At 35.4% G+C, this 15,410-nt stretch overlaps 5 protein-coding genes across 9 annotated transcripts; 1 reads left to right on the top strand and 4 right to left on the bottom strand.

The window, feature by feature from the left end:
* Positions 1–69: 69 nt before the first annotated feature.
* On the bottom strand, positions 70–2,877 carry tun (tungus). 5 transcript variants are annotated; one of them, XM_008196980.3, is made up of 5 exons: positions 2,591–2,877; positions 1,901–1,954; positions 1,698–1,851; positions 1,374–1,647; positions 70–951 (listed from the first exon to the last, which is right to left on the bottom strand). In XM_008196980.3, exons 2-5 carry the CDS (start codon positions 1,930–1,932, stop codon positions 827–829), a joined length of 585 nt encoding a protein of 194 aa, XP_008195202.1. In that variant the 5' UTR covers positions 1,933–1,954; positions 2,591–2,877; the 3' UTR covers positions 70–826. The 5 variants fall into 5 exon arrangements, with proteins under 5 accessions (XP_008195202.1, XP_015836690.1, XP_008195201.1 ...); XM_015981204.2 differs by lacking the exon at positions 2,591–2,877 and adding an exon at positions 2,237–2,584 and having other exon boundaries at positions 1,901–2,182; XM_008196979.3 differs by lacking the exon at positions 1,901–1,954 and having other exon boundaries at positions 2,591–2,871.
* A 41-nt stretch (positions 2,878–2,918) lies between these two features.
* LOC663387 (uncharacterized) lies at positions 2,919–3,722 on the bottom strand. The gene is made up of 3 exons (XM_971357.4): positions 3,583–3,722; positions 3,150–3,538; positions 2,919–3,083 (listed from the first exon to the last, which is right to left on the bottom strand). The coding sequence occupies exons 1-3, from the start codon at positions 3,644–3,646 to the stop codon at positions 2,925–2,927; spliced, it is 612 nt and encodes a 203-aa protein (XP_976450.1). The 5' UTR covers positions 3,647–3,722; the 3' UTR covers positions 2,919–2,924.
* Positions 3,683–6,170, top strand: MTPAP (mitochondrial poly(A) polymerase). Its single transcript, XM_008196978.3, has 6 exons — positions 3,683–3,818; positions 3,864–4,045; positions 4,094–4,330; positions 4,379–4,585; positions 4,632–4,846; positions 5,315–6,170. The coding sequence occupies exons 1-6, from the start codon at positions 3,722–3,724 to the stop codon at positions 6,108–6,110; spliced, it is 1,734 nt and encodes a 577-aa protein (XP_008195200.1). The 5' UTR covers positions 3,683–3,721; the 3' UTR covers positions 6,111–6,170.
* Positions 6,108–7,670, bottom strand: Txl (Thioredoxin-like). The gene is made up of 6 exons (XM_969410.4): positions 7,470–7,670; positions 7,261–7,417; positions 7,100–7,207; positions 6,918–7,040; positions 6,708–6,868; positions 6,108–6,388 (listed from the first exon to the last, which is right to left on the bottom strand). Exons 1-6 carry the CDS (start codon positions 7,565–7,567, stop codon positions 6,178–6,180), a joined length of 858 nt encoding a protein of 285 aa, XP_974503.1. The 5' UTR covers positions 7,568–7,670; the 3' UTR covers positions 6,108–6,177.
* Positions 7,671–9,900: 2,230 nt separating this feature from the next.
* Positions 9,901–14,023, bottom strand: LOC103313525 (uncharacterized). Its single transcript, XM_064355685.1, has 2 exons — positions 13,919–14,023; positions 9,901–11,115 (listed from the first exon to the last, which is right to left on the bottom strand). Coding segments are annotated over exons 1-2 (567 nt in total). The 5' UTR covers positions 13,921–14,023; the 3' UTR covers positions 9,901–10,550.
* Between the last annotated feature and the right edge of the window lie 1,387 nt (positions 14,024–15,410).

The following is a 15,410-nucleotide window of genomic DNA, read 5'->3' as shown; positions in this document are numbered from 1 at the left end:
GGCCAATCAAGAGCCCGCATTTGAGGCACGTGACATATTACAGGAATCTGTAGGGGATAAATCAAACGCTTTGAGTTTTCAAGTGCTTTATTGAATTTAACAATAAGACGAGAGTTACAAAACTGACTAAGCTACGTACAAGTAACACTTATTTAGGCCTTTGTTCTAAGCAAAAGAATTCTTAAATAATTTGTACTTTAATATACTTATCATAAAAACAAGAAAAGTAGTAAAACATTCCACAAAAAACTGATTGTACTTGCAAATGGCGTAATAAATTTCACGTTTGTGTATATTGGAAGGCAAATGTGCAGTCTTAGTAAAAATTTGAATTGAAAACTGTACGGCCTTAAAGATACGCTAAAAACCGACAGATTAAACGAATCTTATCAACACCAAGATTTTAGAATTGGAACATGACACAATGTACATCACATGGATTATAAAAGTTTGGTAAATCTTATATAAATTTGTGGACATGTAACATTAAACTACGTAATGAAAACTCCCCCTCAACATCGTCTTTCCTAAAGAAAAATATCACATTTTAAGTGAAATGTAAGCATAAGAAACATGTGGATGGCAAGATTAAAATGAGCACATCAAGCTAAAAAATCAGTACTTCAATCGCTTAAAAATCCGTAACAAGACATCAAAATCCCAATCAACATTCAAGAGGATATAGAGTAAAAGTTTGAGAGAAATATATACCAAGACAGAGAAAAGATTTTCGATGACAGACATTTATTAGATTATGCTCTCTTATTATAGTTAAGAGCACAAATCAAAATTGACTTAGTTTGTTCACTCTTTCGTCTTAGAATAACTATGTTGCAGGCTTATAAAAGCGTTGCACGAATTGGGTCAAATTCAGGACCTGACCGGGGCCCTTGCTCAAGTCCATTTGGATGTAGTCCTCCAGATTGTGAGCAGTTGCTGAAAAAAACATTTCTTTTTTTTTTAATAGTTTTAAATCGGTATCTGTAACCGTATTCGCAACGTTTTGAAAAATATCGGACAGTGTACAAATTGGTAAAACTTTGAAATTTTTTTAAATATAGTTTAAATTAACATTTTTGCATTATGTTTATGTCTTACTATTGAGAATTTAACGCTCTATCTGTCTGTATTTTTTTCTTCACCTTGTGCTAACCGTTATATTAATACAACCATTTTTTGAAATAATTTTCGACGGTAATGAAACTGCGCTCTTGGGCGACATTAACGGAACTATCACAGACGGGAACGTTTTATTCCTAAGCTTTAGATATTCGTTTTGTTGACAATGCACAAGCGCAGCAAAAAAAACATTTTATAGAGTTTCCACCTATATTTTATTAGGCATTTTTGGACCTAAAAATTCGATTACTTACCAGCTGTCTGAATGGCGGGGTAATTAGGCGGTGGCTTAATCCACGTGCCATCTGGCCTCTTCATATGCCTTCTATCCGACGAAAAATCCCTCAGAAATTCCGCCGCTGGAATCACTCTAAAATATCTAAAATAATCCGGTTTCAAAATGTGGTCCGTGCGAAACGTTTCCGTCACGTATTTGTGAACGTATGTGGGAAACGGTAATTCGGAATCTAAATCGTAAACCAAGCATTTTTCCGGCTCAGGATGATACAAAAAAATCACATGATAGTCCTGCAAAAAACGTGATTTCCACACGTTTTGACTGGATGTTAAACACAAACCCAAATAACTAATCTATCCTCGTCTTTCCCCGCCCGTTGTCTCCACAAAGGAACGGTCCGACTTGGATTTGAGACAAAAACTACGAAACATTTATTTAATTCAGTCGAGTGTCTCGTCGACACGTCTTGACACAACTTGTAAACGTTCTCTTCACTGCAACAAAAACCATCAAATGATATTCACAAAATCGCGAGCAAAATACCATTTGACTAAAAAAGTGGCTACTTTTTCCATGCTTTATGGAGGGTTGCCAAAGCTGTGTGAATAACAACAACAATACAAAGGTGTGCGCATGAATGTGCATGTGGTGAAAATTTCAGGCATTAATTATGCAAAAACCGGAAAACACCAAATAAACTCTGATTGAAGAAACTTGCAGAATCACAATTCATAATAAAATATTGAAAAAGCGTGGCATGTCCAAGCACCATAAAGCGACAATTAGATTATAATTTATAGCACAAAATCGATCCTTTTTGCATAACTTAAATAAATAAATGTAAAACAATGTGTTTTTTACGAACTGACGCAAACGCACAAGGTTGTATGTTGTATTTCAATCACTTCTTCGGCTAATTAGCAAAATAACGAAGGAGTGCCCGATTTTGTTAATTTTTTCTATATGTACTTAGCCCCAATTTAATCACACACACGCTCTAGAGGGAACAAAAAATAATTGATATGCGTAGGTCACGCAAACAGATTTCTTCCTGTGGTACAATTTTAAACGAATTTTTCGAAATCGCGCACCGAACCACCAAGACAATAAAAATAAATCTTACGTAAAGCACCTTGCAATAAGAATAGCAACGCTGCGGCACTATTAAATATCAAAACAACGAACCTAACCTCAAAACCAAAAACATCAAAATTTTGAGTTTTAGACACTCACCAGTAGCAGGACACGTGCGAACACTCGGCCTGCTTGGGGAATAGATTAATTGGGTTTTTCTTGTTGTTTTCCGAATTGGGTCGTTGTATAATTTGGGTTTTAGAATCAGACGCCATGTCTTTGAGTTGGTTGCTTTAAAAAAGGGGGGAAAAACGTCCAGCAGTTCCTCTAGACTTGATCACCTTCACCCAAAATCTTTTTGTTGATTGTTGATATTGGAAAAAATGCCGCACTGCACTATTTCATCACATATTTGACAAGTACGACCTTGGAGGTCAAAAACAGGGGCACCAAAGCACGCGCACTGACTGGTGTCTATGGTCACATTTTTGAATCAGGTAAATTTTCGATGGCCTGTTTCCACAAGCAAAACTTCCAATTTTGAATTAATTGAATCGCTTATTTTGTACTGATAGGTCCATAAGGCGGCTAGAAACATTGCTTCGTCCGAGTTCTTCGCATGTGCGATGTTTTCCAAAACGAATTCTTTCACCTGGAATTTAAAGGCATTGAAAACAATTTTGCTTTAACTGGCTGAATCTTTAATGATCTAACTCACCTCAAATTCTTCCCCGTACGCTTTTATAACACTTTCGACCAAATTGGCCAAAGATTTTAAATTGAGTGAAATAAATAACGGACTGCCATTTTGTTGCAACTTTTCCGTAGCCCTCATTTGATTGGAGAACAGAATTAACGCCTCCTTGTAATGCCTCAAAGACTGTACTAATCCGTACAAATCATTGGTTAATTGTTCCAAATTTGGGGACAAATCTTTGGGATTATCGGCCTTCAAAGACGCAATTTCCTTAACAACGGTGCACCCCTTGATATGTAAATCATTCCACTTCTGGATATTGTTGTAAACATCGGCCACCAAATCCCGCACGATTCGGGGAAGTCCCGTCAAATTTTTCTGGGGTGACACCTGGGCTGGACTCTCATGCACTAAAACGAAGCGTGATTCTCACCAAATAACAAATTATACGTACGAGTAACCGGCGAAAAGCCACAAATTGTAGAATTGTTTGTTTTTTTGGGCGTCTTGTCACACATGTTCCTAGCTAACCTCACAAATCCAACACATGGAGTGACGTGACTTTGGCCACTTCCGCGGCAGCCCCCTCAAAAATGTCGGTTTTTTTGACTTGCCGTTTGAAAAATTCAATTGGGCGAAAGAAATTCTTCAATTTCAGTAGTGATATTGTACGCCAATTGTCTCAACAAGGTAAAGTTTAAGTTATGTCACTGGTTTTTTGATGTGGGCTTTCAGTGAAGCAAAATGAGTCGTTTGTGCCCTTTATGGACGTTATAAAATTTCGGCGAGAGGAGGCCAGACGCAGTATTTTAGTGCAAGTCCAATCGGCTCAGTCCTTTAAAGAACTCCACTCGTATTGCAATTCTGTGGGGAATGTTAGGCAAATGTTGCACTACACAGTTGGGGTTGAACCACTGGTAAATGCCTAAACGTCTATGATTTTTTTGTATTTTGGGCCGTTTTAGAATTTCATTGTGGTGGAATTTGCATCCGAAAAGGACGTAACCAATGTTCTTGAGCGCAGTTCTTATCTGGAAGACAGTCAAGTGGTTCCAGTCCAGTCACAATTTTTGTGGTTTAGGGCTTCAAATCGTAAATTACCAAAATTAAAGCAGTCCAAAAGTGCCATTTTAAGCATTGAAAATGGTAATCAGTGTGTGACACCTTCTGAAATAGTGAATTTGTTGAGCAAATGTGATTCAGTACGAGTCAAGTGAGGCCTGTATTAAATAATACAGATTTAATTTCAGGTGTCTGAGCAAATGAATGTTCTTTACAATTCAACCAAATTGAACGATCTTGGGACGAGATTACGTTTTTTAACTGCAAGACAAGTCGAAAATGCTGTTAGGGGGATGTTTCCAAAGGCTAAGGCTTATCCATTTGGCTCCTCGGTCAATGGGTATGGAAAAATGGGTTGTGACCTAGACCTAGTCTTACGATTATGTGACGATAAAGTGGGTAAATTGGTCAAAGTTTTTTTATTAATTTTGTTAATTGTAGGTAAAAAATGATGCCAGATTAATGTTTCACTGTAAGGGTTTAGTAGGGAGTGAAAGAACCGCTTCACAACGAAATATGGAAGCAATCGGTGATTTATTGCAGTTATTTTTGCCAGGGTGTTCACAAGTCCGCCGAATATTGCAAGCCAGAGTCCCTATAATAAAATATTACCAGCAACTGACTGACGTTGAGTGTGATCTTTCAATGGCAAACATGTAAGTTTTGATAATTTTTGTATCGAAACACTTGACCGAAAAAACAAAAACTGGGGAGAAAATGACGATTTTTTGCAATTTTCGAGGTCTTTACATGTTTTTTAGTCAAAACAATCCCCTAATCTCGTTAAAAATAAAGCAGCAAATCATCAAATTACATTAAAAAGAGTTATTTTTGTATATTTGGTGAGTTTCTGAGCTGGAAAGTAAGCATTTCTACTTTTTAGCAGTTTTTATTTTATTTTTGCGTTTTTTAAACGCTGAAAATTCAAGTCGACAGTTACATTTTTCAGTCTAGCTCAAAAACGTAACTATTTAAAAAAAAATGTAGGTAAAAATTAGCCCGCAAATGACCAGATATATTAAGAAATGAAACATATTGTCATTTTTTAAATCCAGAAACACCACTGTTTTGAAAGTTTTCAAAAATAAAATCCCCAAATTTTGAAATATTTTATGATTTTGCAGGTCTGGAGTCCACATGTCCGACTTCCTGTACATCATGGGGTCCCTCGACGCGCGCATTCGCCCCCTTGTTTTCACAATTCGCAAATGGGCCTCCGAGATCGGCTTAACAAACTCAAGCCCCGGTCGTTGGATCACAAACTTCTCCCTAACTCTGCTAGTCCTCGCATTTTTGCAAAAACCGATCAATTCCAAACCAATTCTTCCATCACTGAACACTTTAGTCAAACTGGCCGAACCCAAAGACTCTTACATGACTGAAGATGGAATAAATTGCACTTTCCTTCGAGACATTACAAAGCTCAAAACCCCGACCGAAAATAAGGAAAGTTTGGAAACACTTCTTGTTGAGTTTTTCGAATTTTATTCGCAGTTTGATTTCGCGTCGAAAGCTTTGTGTTTGAATGAATCGGTCGCGATAACAAAACCCGAACATTGCGCTCTGTATATTGTGAATCCGTTAGAAAGGGGGCTCAATGTTAGTAAAAATGTCAGTATGGAAGAACTGGACCGGTTTCGAGTTGAGGCGAGAAACGCTGCTTGGATTTTAGAATCACAGGAGAACAAGAATGAAAATTGGGGCATTTTATCAATTTTCGAAAATAAACGCAAGGCTAGCAGTGTTGTGAATTTCGCATTTGCAAATAAACACGGAAGGTTGGTGGAAGTGAGCACTTTATTTGAGGAAAATACCGACAAACCTGTTGAGTATAAAAACGCCTCTGTGAAGAAACAAGTGGAGAACATAAAAAACGACACGAAAAATAAACTGAAAGAACTACAAAAAACAAACAGGTGACTTTGTAACAATGTATTTAAGTATTATGTATACATTTTGTAATTAAAATTTTTGAAGTAATTCCTTCTTAATGACTTTCTCCCTTCTTGCCCGCAACTCGCTTAAAATCGCCCATATTTGTGGTACTGATTGGGGACCCAATTATTGCTAAGTGATCAATTTGGGTGACTTCACCCCCTGATTGGTTATCCTTGATGAAAAATTGTATATTCTGAACGTTTTGGAACTTAACATAGCGCAGGTTCACGGGATTGCCTTCTAAATCTTCTGGTGTTAATCTTCAAAAACAATTTTTTACCATACTTAATTATTCCACACACTTCCTAAAGGATAGGGAACTAGTTCTCACAAACTTCGCGGCATTTTTTTACCAGAAACTCAAAAATAAGCCAAAAAATCACCAAAGTAAATCTAAAATGGTGTTAGTTTTGCCTTTTACGAACAGAAAACACCCTAAATTACGACAAAACTAAGGTCATATTTTGACAATTTTTTTTTCAAGATTATGTGAAAATCGGTCCGAAAAATGGCAAATGTTTGTATTTTTCTAGAGTTCCCTATCCAATAAAAAAAGCTATGAATTAAAAAAATACTTACTGTAGCTCTTGAACACTTGTGTACCCGTCAGCAAGATCGAAATCGAGAGTCCTTGGTTGATTTATAAAAATTCTAACATTTTTAGGGCCCTTATCAGCGGGGGCCTTAATTTTCAAACTGTGAATTTTCACAGCTTGGTTAAAAGCAATGGAAATGATCAACTAAAACGAAAAATAAAGTTTTTCAAACTCAAAACACGAAATGATTTACCTGTTCATCACAATCTGACTGGAGATAGCCCCCTCCGGAATTCAAGCAATGCTCTAGTAAATGCTCATCACTCTCATTCAAACATTCGCACTGAGCTTTCATAATAAACGGTTGCAAGTCCATCTAATAAAATACCCACAAAAATTAAACAAACATTGTTTTAAGCAAAAACTCTTAATTACGTGTCCAGCAACAGCATCAGCCTCTTCGCCTTCCTCTGATCCATAATATTGCTGAATTTTATTTTCTAAAGCCGTGGGATCCGCCCCTCTAAGTGTATCAACTTTCGTCTACAAAACACTCGTTTCTACCACATTTTTGGCCAAATAACGCAATTCCTTACCTTGTTGCGGTAAAAAATAAACGTAGGCATGGCTGAGACCCCTTGCATTGCTGCAGTTTCCTGGCACTTGTCCACGTCAATTTTCAGGAAAACGGCCTTAACGTATTTCGTGGACAACTGCTGGAAAATCGGTGCTATTCTCTGGCAGGGGCCACACCTACGGTTTTACTTCAGACTTCTGGTCAGAAAACATTTTTAGGTTAGCTTACCAACTGGCAGTGAAATCGGCCACTACAAGTCTAGTGGAGGCGTTTGCCAACTCCGTCTGGAAGTGACTTTCGTCATTTATCACCTTGATTGTGCCCATTGTGGTTTTTTGGTGTTTAATGCACGAATTTTCGGTAAAAACTGATGACTGGCAATTATTTTTTAAGGAAAGGTGGTATTCTATGAACACGACCTATTTTACCGACCGAGGGATAAGTCCACAGAATAACAGGTTTTACAGAAACGCATCTGTCCTTGTCCCGATAGAGCGAAAGTGTCACTAGCACATCTATTGTTGCCAGCGCGTACTAAGTGTTATCGCGGGCGATTTGAATTGCCCGTAGTTACTTTTCTTTTAAAGTTTGATTGCATTTTTCGTATTGTTTGTAAATATTCACAACAATAGTTGCTAATAACACTTTCTGATGTTAGACAACTATTGTTAATAAAAAAAATAAAATATGAGAATAAATAAAGACAATAAACTTGTAATAAAAATTTATTATCACTAGTCAATATACACGATACGATAACTATAAACTAATGATTGATCCATCAAATTATTTATATTCCCACAATAAAAAAGTTCAAAAAAGCACACACACGAAAAAAACCACAAAACAGTACTAATTTCACACAAAACAAATCCGAAGGTGAACACCAAACAAACCAAGCACAAAATGGCAATTTGCACAATGGCAACTGTCACAGGTCCACTGTTAATTTCTGCCGATATTATAGGTAGCTTCGCTAAAATTGACTATACGTGTGTGCGACATCTGCGATAGCAAGCCGAACTACAGTCGATTTTGAATTTGGCGCCTATAATTGGCTTGGTGTATTTAGGTTTCACCACCCTGGATAAGTCAAACAAAACAACTATTAAATAAGTGGGAAAAAATTCGTCAATTTTTATTTTATTCATTGAACAAGTCAGAACAGCTAAGTACTTTCAAGTTTTCTTGGTTTTTATATTTTTAAGAGTTAAAAATAAAAAATAAACGTTTTGTTCATAAATGGAACCAATAAATTTAAAGTCAAAAATTAAATTAAAAAGTGATTTTCTTTGAAAGTTTCAGCAACAATTCGCCTTCCTAAAATCTTGCAAAAAATATTTACTCAAAACTCACTCTTTGCGGAAATATCTTCAAGTCACTACACACGCAAGACTCTATAGAGCTTCAGAAAAATCTAAATGACCTCTGTGAAAATTTGAAATGTATTTTTAAATTTATGGAGTATGTGAACGAACATACAATATGCAGCCACATACTGGCAATCTTAAAGCATCATGCTAAATGGTTCAGGTGAAAATGGCAATTTTGTCCACATTGATGTTTGGGGACGTCACGGCGACTTCGCTATTATCTTTGAAGTTAAATTCAATTCTACTGCTATTTGCCATTGTGAAAAAACTGGATTTAAGACAAAAAGTTTTCTTGTTGCTGCAGAGGATATTGTTAAACTTCTACCTCGTAAAGAAAACCCCGAAGACGGATCCGGCGGTAAAGCTGGCACTGGCAGAGATTTACAGGTGCTGGGGTTTCAAAAAATCAAGAAATACGTTCTTATAGGTCTGGCTATGGATGGTGATTATACTACTCATATGCTTGTCTTTCGAGATACGTCTGATTGGAAAAATGTAATTCAAGTTAATCGTGAAAATCATGTGGCGAAAATAATATCAACTTGTCTAGAATCAGAAATGTTTGATGTCTGATGATGAGCTGGTGAGAATGGTGGTGTTAAACGATATTCAAAATTAAACTGAGTTATTTACTGATATGATTTTTGATTTCTCTTCATTTAATAAATTCGTTTTGTGAAAAAAGAGCGTTTTTTTTCTTTTTCTTTGCTTTTTGCACTGATATTGATGTTGAATATAATTGTGAAAATTAACCAGCGGATTGAGCAAAACTGTTGATTCAGGATTGATGGTCGTGCCGATGATTTTCCTCGATACCTATAAACGGTATGCTGAGCTGTCTTGAAAGAGGAGATGTCAGATTGTAGTCGGAACGAAAACTGGTAGTGTTTTGCACTTTTTTGTTATGAATTTGGGAAATATTGGTTTGAAAGATTTATATCTTTAGTTGATTCTTATTCATTACACTAAATTTTAATAATATGGTGTTGGATTTTTTCCGGTTGTTTTAATTTTACTGGTAATATTAATATTTTTTATGTCTTGAAAAGCAATAGTGTTAAACACTAAATAAGTTCTTGCATAAGTTAGGTTCCAAGGTTTATTTTACAGTTTTTATCTTTTGTCTATTTAGATTTTCGTATTCAGGTCTAGTGCTTAAAACATCGTTTTTATAAGGTTTCGAAAGTCTTATATTTAAAAAAATAAACTTTTTTTATCTTTCTTTAATTTGTAAATCAATTTTTTAGAAATAGCTAATTTGTCGATGTGTGTAAATTATTAGAACCTTGAATGCAGAACATTATCTATTTATAACATTACAAGATACATAATAGAGGATTTATTGATGTAAAAAAATACAATATTTGACTGAAATAGTATCTTTTTTATAACAACAGCGAATACAAAACGAATGAAAGCGTTTTAGAACAACAATCACAATGCTTTGAAAGCCTATTAACAACAATACGATGAATTAAAGCCAAAATTTGTTTATACATTCGACTAAACAACCCAACATGATACACATTTTTAGCTTTAACTTTACAGTTCCTAAAATAGTTATTGTCTTTACACAACAGTTGATAGAATCGTTTAACAAATAGTAATCTATAACACAAAAATCTACTAATCTACGAAATGATTTTGCACAATTGCAGCCTAAATTCCTTAGTCCACTGAAATTATTGACCACAAGTAGGAAGAAGTTTGGTAAAGTAGTACAAAACGCTTATTTACACAATACAGATGTGATAACAATGATATGCTTATTCTAGATCTATCTGATACTTTGGAACTGAATCCAAAACTATGTACACCATTTGGAAGACTCATCGATTTTGTTGATTTTGCGCCCTATTTACATGATTTAGAATTGTGCAGGTACATCTATTAGCTCAGGCTGCAACTAATACTAAGAATCTAGGATAAGCGTTCGTTAATCAAGCTTGAGGCCCAGCGGCAGGAGGTCGCAGTAGCAGGCCGAGCCCCCATCGCCCTCCTTGCACATGCTGAGGCACCAGGAGTTCCAGTCGTAGAGCTGGCGGCTGGCCTTGGACGCGATCCCCGTCATGTTCCTGTAGGTGTCGCACGTGTTACATCCGTACAGCTGGTAGCCGTACTGGAGGCAGAAGCGCGAGCAGATCTCGACGAAGTTGACGCGGAAGAAGGGCTGCAGCGTCGTCTGCAGCGAGTAGGTGCAGTTGCACAGCGGGAAGCCGAGGCGGTTCTCGCACAGCACAGGACAGACGGCTTGGCGCGTGTAGTCGGGCGACGGCTCCTCGGAGGACTGATGCGAGCTTTTGGTCGGCAGGCCTTGGGGGATCATGTCCAGGCAGTCGGAGCCGCAGGGCTCGCCCCCCAACCCCGACATGCACAATTCGGCGCAGATGCGACGCTCCTGCTGCTGGCTTATCATTGGACGGGAGTTGGGGGAGCCGTCGTAGTAGCTGATGTGTCTTGAGCTGGCCACGCCCACCACGAACAGGACCACTATTGATATCCTGCAAACTTGGAACTTATCTTTTGCTTTTTGGAGCAGGAAATATGGTGGAGGCGCCACGACGGGATAGCGGAAATATATGGATTTTGCACATTAAACACTTTTTTAATGCTGTTTGCGTTTTCCTTATTCTTTTGCGGCGATAATTACACTAGAGCAACCACGAAAACGTATAAAATAAAATTTTTATAAGAGATTATAAGTTTGAATACAATTTAGTTGATTTAATTTTTAGTTTTTCTAAAACTGGGTACGATTAAATAAATACAATAACGCTACCAGTTAATGTATTACAACGAGTAGTTTTTGAAATATCAAGATATTTTGCTTTTTTTTAATTATTACATAGGTTTATAATAATTCAGTGGTAATTCATAATCAGTAGAACTAAATTGTGTAACAATATTCTTAATATACCTTTATAGTGTTCTGCAGGAAACACAACAGAATTACACCAATACTTTAAGAAATTTTTGCTATTAGGATGTACAAGGAAAAACTGGGAGTATAGTTTTCAAAATGTTTAAAAATTCCAATTTATGCAACCTAAATGGCAAATATGCATTATATGCACTTTAAAAAACCATTTAAAAGATTATTTTAGAACGTGAACTCTAAAGGTTGCTAAAAAGTATAGATACAGCTAAATATTTAACAGAGCACCTTAAAATTTGGGAAACAGTTAAAAGTGTTTAATTAAGGGAACTTTTCTGACGTCATTTATTTTGAAAATGCAAGACTAACTTAATTTTTTAATGGCAAAAAGAGTCAAATTTAAGCTTTTTTGAAAAAAACGTTTTTTTCTGATTCTCTTGAAATCATTTTGAACATCTTTTATCAGAAATACGTGTGTTAAATCCAACACGTAATAAAACTCATCAAATACAACAACTTTTCTATATAACTTTTCACTAATTACCTCCTTTCTTTTGTGCAAACAAGACGGTCAGTGTTCAATAATTAGTTTGTATTCATAACAAAAATTTGCAAATTTTTCATTAAAAAATTACAAACAGAAAAAATGTTTTATTTGTTGAGCTCTTCAAATTAAGACACGTCTGTCGTCTGATACATCCTGTATACATTTTCCTTAGGTAAATGCAAATATTCCTAATTAATTATTAATAGAGGTTTGATTCTAAACATTGTGATTCATTAAAACGAAAAAACAACCGTTTCAAAGAAAAAACTAAAATTTGCTTGAATTGTGGAGTGTTAGTAACTTGTTTTTCACTTAATTATTGGCTGGAAACACTAAAACAAATAGTACCTGCATATCGACTCTGGATTCTTATATAATATAATATTTTTTTAATTACGACAAATTAAAAAACTTTTCATCGGTGTCAAAGATAAGAGGCTACAAGAATTATGATCAGGAAACAGGTAGCTGATGAATTAGATTTTGAAAAAACCCGAAAAAACCAAAAAACCAAAATCAAATTAAGACCCAGTCTAAAGATTCCTTTTGCAGTATTTTTTACAAGTTTTCAAGATTCCAAAAAATGCATAAAACTTTTTTAGTCGAGTTTGAAAAAGCACAAGTTTTATTAAATTTTTGGAAATGTTCCTAATCTTTAAAAATAATCTACAATGTGTATCTAGTTTTCGAGATATCAACCTTATTGTCAAAGCGTTCGGATGTTGGTTTTAAAAAAATACTGTATTACCGAATTTTTACATTTTCAGAACGCTTTGAAATGGCTAAAACCCTAAGTAAAATTATGTCAAGAATTCACTACCACGAACCGTTTCCACCTAGGATATCTACTTCCCCAGTTATGAATTTTTTTGATTTTAAAAAGTCGAAAAACAAAAAACGCTTTTCTAACCGATCTATTTCGGATTTCCTGTTGAGATATAAAGCACTAAACAAGTTGGAATTCTTGTAAAAAACTTAAAAAACGTTCGAATAATGTTGATCATTTTTATCGGTTTATTGTTGGTTGGTGTATGGGCGCTTGGCTTGGTTAGATGTGCACCCATGCAGAAAATGGTAGCGGGTCTGTCGGTGACATTCGTTGTTCAATTGTTTGCGTCGGGTGGAGCGTCGCGACGCTGCCACTGACTGGGATTTATGACGTTTGAAGGGGACATGATATATTTGCCAGGATGATGACACTTATTAAATCGTTTGCTCTCCTAATGCCTCTAAGCCTTGTGTCCTCGTTAGTGTTATAGCCGACATAATTTCAGGCACATGGCCAGAATACCATTAGCTTAATATTCGTTTTGTTTAAACATTTTAACTGCAAAGCCAAATTTATGCACACTTTGAGTAGTTTTTTTAGGTAACTGGCTTTGGAAACTAAAAAAAAACTAAAAAAGTTGTTGGAAACACTTAAATCAACATAATTTTCTACAACAAAAATTTTTCATTTACTTATCGTTCTACTTACTTTTTTTGTATATTATCAAGCTCATTGTAAGTGTTCTGTTATTATCGCTATATTCCAAACTGTATTTTCGTGCAGTCACTTATTTAGTTACTATTACTTTGTTCATAATAAACGTATGAAATATTTTTTTGTTTAATCGTGTGTGCAGTTATAGTTATAGGTATGAAAAAATAATTTAAAGTTTCTCGATTAAATTTTGCCAAAAAATTAGTAAACTAAGTCATTGAGGGAATCATACTTTCGTCAATTATTAATATCATGCCAAAAAAATAAAAAACAAAATATATTTTTTTAATTTTCTAGCTGTAACATTTAACACTTTTAAATCGCTTTGTACTTGTTTTTAATGAGGCAATAATTATAATTTCAACGAGTTTTCAACAAAGCTAGTAGAGACATACTCACATAACAAACCTAAAATAATGCTGCGTCAAATTAACAATTCACTGGAATAACCGTCACTACGTTAAAATTTATCGTCCTGGAATTATATACGCAGTCATCAAGTATTAGCTAACATGGAGCTAATTACGATTTTATAGATAACATCGTAACCGATAACATGCATTTTAGTTGTAGCTTTCAAGTACCCAAAAGCTTCGCAAAAATGCTTATCCCAAACCCATCTAGACGTCTATAGTGCTAAAACCACCATTTTGGGTGCTATTGATTAAATCCTCCACCTCCAACCGCCCCCAAAACTTTATTCAATCTATCTCTTTGTGTTTAGTCTCGACGTCAATGCTTGTTTTAGCAACGTGGTGTAAAATTTTAAAGATTTGTTCCCGGGGGTTGCTCGAACGATCGTGTACGTGACGTCAGCGGATGTTTGGGGGTGGGTGGACGGAAGCGGAGGCGGCGAATGCCGCCATTGGTGATGTTGTAATTGATCCTAAACATTTATACGCCTGGTAATTTGCCGCCACCGACTCTCTAAATGGGATGCAATTGATTTTCTAAACCGATTTCGACAATTCCATATTTACGACCCAACACTATAATTAGGGCTACAAGTGCCAAGGTTGGGTGCCTTCAAGTCATATTCAATGAATACTACTTTTCCCGATAGTTGGCAAAAAATTTGCGTGATTTTGTAACTACTACCACATTTTATTTTATTTTATTTTTTGTAATTCTGAGACCCGATTATTTGAATATTGATCAAAGGGTAAAGGAGTAAGGTCAGTCGACATGCGCTGTGGCTTTGGAAGCCTATTGGGCAACCAATAAATACACCTACACAATTTCTGTATTTTTTTGATCTTCCAAATGGGAACAAAGAGCTGGTGATTTATTGGAATTCGTAAATGACTAATGGTGTTTCGGTATGGAAAAAATTAAATAGTTTAGTAAAGCATAATGAGCTGCCAGAAACAAGAGTCATTCTTTATAAACCAATGTGATAAAATGGCTACCAAGTGAAATTTATAGAGATAAGTAGGTATGAGAAAAATATTTAATTTTTTGTTGGTTTTTCTTAATCCATACACATTGCCAGATGTTTTGTATAAATTCGTTGTTTATGTAAATAAATATAGTCCAGTCAAAATAGACATTTCAATTTACAAAAATTCGCATAGAGCTGAAAATTGGTACAGATCTTTAGGACACGATTACAAATAACATATGAAAAGTCCCAATCGACGTTTATTTTTTTTATATTTTATATTTTTTTTGCAGACATGGGATCGATTGTAACTTTTGATATGTTATTTGTAATAGTGTCCTAAAGACCTGTACCAATTTTCAGGTCTATGCGAATTTTTCCAAGCTTACCACTATTTTGATGTCTATTTTGACTGGACTAATAGCCCTAAAAGATATTTCTAGAGAGCCTAAATTCAAAACAAAAACAATTTTTTTTTACATTATAAGACAAACAAAAATGAGCAGAATT

Source organism: Tribolium castaneum, chromosome 3 (assembly GCF_031307605.1).
Source record: "Tribolium castaneum strain GA2 chromosome 3, icTriCast1.1, whole genome shotgun sequence".
Taxonomy (NCBI): Eukaryota; Metazoa; Arthropoda; class Insecta; order Coleoptera; family Tenebrionidae; genus Tribolium; species Tribolium castaneum.
This window is presented reverse-complemented; position numbering and strand designations above follow the sequence as displayed.

Coding starts and splice junctions, on each gene's coding strand:
- tun (XM_008196979.3), bottom strand. CDS start 2,706: ATGGCGTCTGATTCTAAAACCCAAATTATACAACGACCCAATTCGGAA. Junction 1,852..2,590: donor TCGCACGTGTCCTGCTACTG/GTGAGTGTCTAA, acceptor TTTTTGTTGCAG/TGAAGAGAACGTTTACAAGT. Junction 952..1,373: donor CCCCGCCATTCAGACAGCTG/GTAAGTAATCGA, acceptor TAAAAAAAAAAG/AAATGTTTTTTTCAGCAACT.
- LOC663387 (XM_971357.4), bottom strand. CDS start 3,646: ATGTGTGACAAGACGCCCAAAAAAACAAACAATTCTACAATTTGTGGC. Junction 3,539..3,582: donor TGGCTTTTCGCCGGTTACTC/GTACGTATAATT, acceptor GCTTCGTTTTAG/TGCATGAGAGTCCAGCCCAG. Junction 3,084..3,149: donor CGTACGGGGAAGAATTTGAG/GTGAGTTAGATC, acceptor TTTAAATTCCAG/GTGAAAGAATTCGTTTTGGA.
- MTPAP (XM_008196978.3), top strand. CDS start 3,722: ATGTCGGTTTTTTTGACTTGCCGTTTGAAAAATTCAATTGGGCGAAAG. Junction 3,819..3,863: donor ACGCCAATTGTCTCAACAAG/GTAAAGTTTAAG, acceptor GTGGGCTTTCAG/TGAAGCAAAATGAGTCGTTT. Junction 4,847..5,314: donor GATCTTTCAATGGCAAACAT/GTAAGTTTTGAT, acceptor ATGATTTTGCAG/GTCTGGAGTCCACATGTCCG.
- Txl (XM_969410.4), bottom strand. CDS start 7,567: ATGGGCACAATCAAGGTGATAAATGACGAAAGTCACTTCCAGACGGAG. Junction 7,418..7,469: donor GCCGATTTCACTGCCAGTTG/GTAAGCTAACCT, acceptor GTAAAACCGTAG/GTGTGGCCCCTGCCAGAGAA. Junction 6,389..6,707: donor ACAAGTGTTCAAGAGCTACA/GTAAGTATTTTT, acceptor TTGTTTTTGAAG/ATTAACACCAGAAGATTTAG.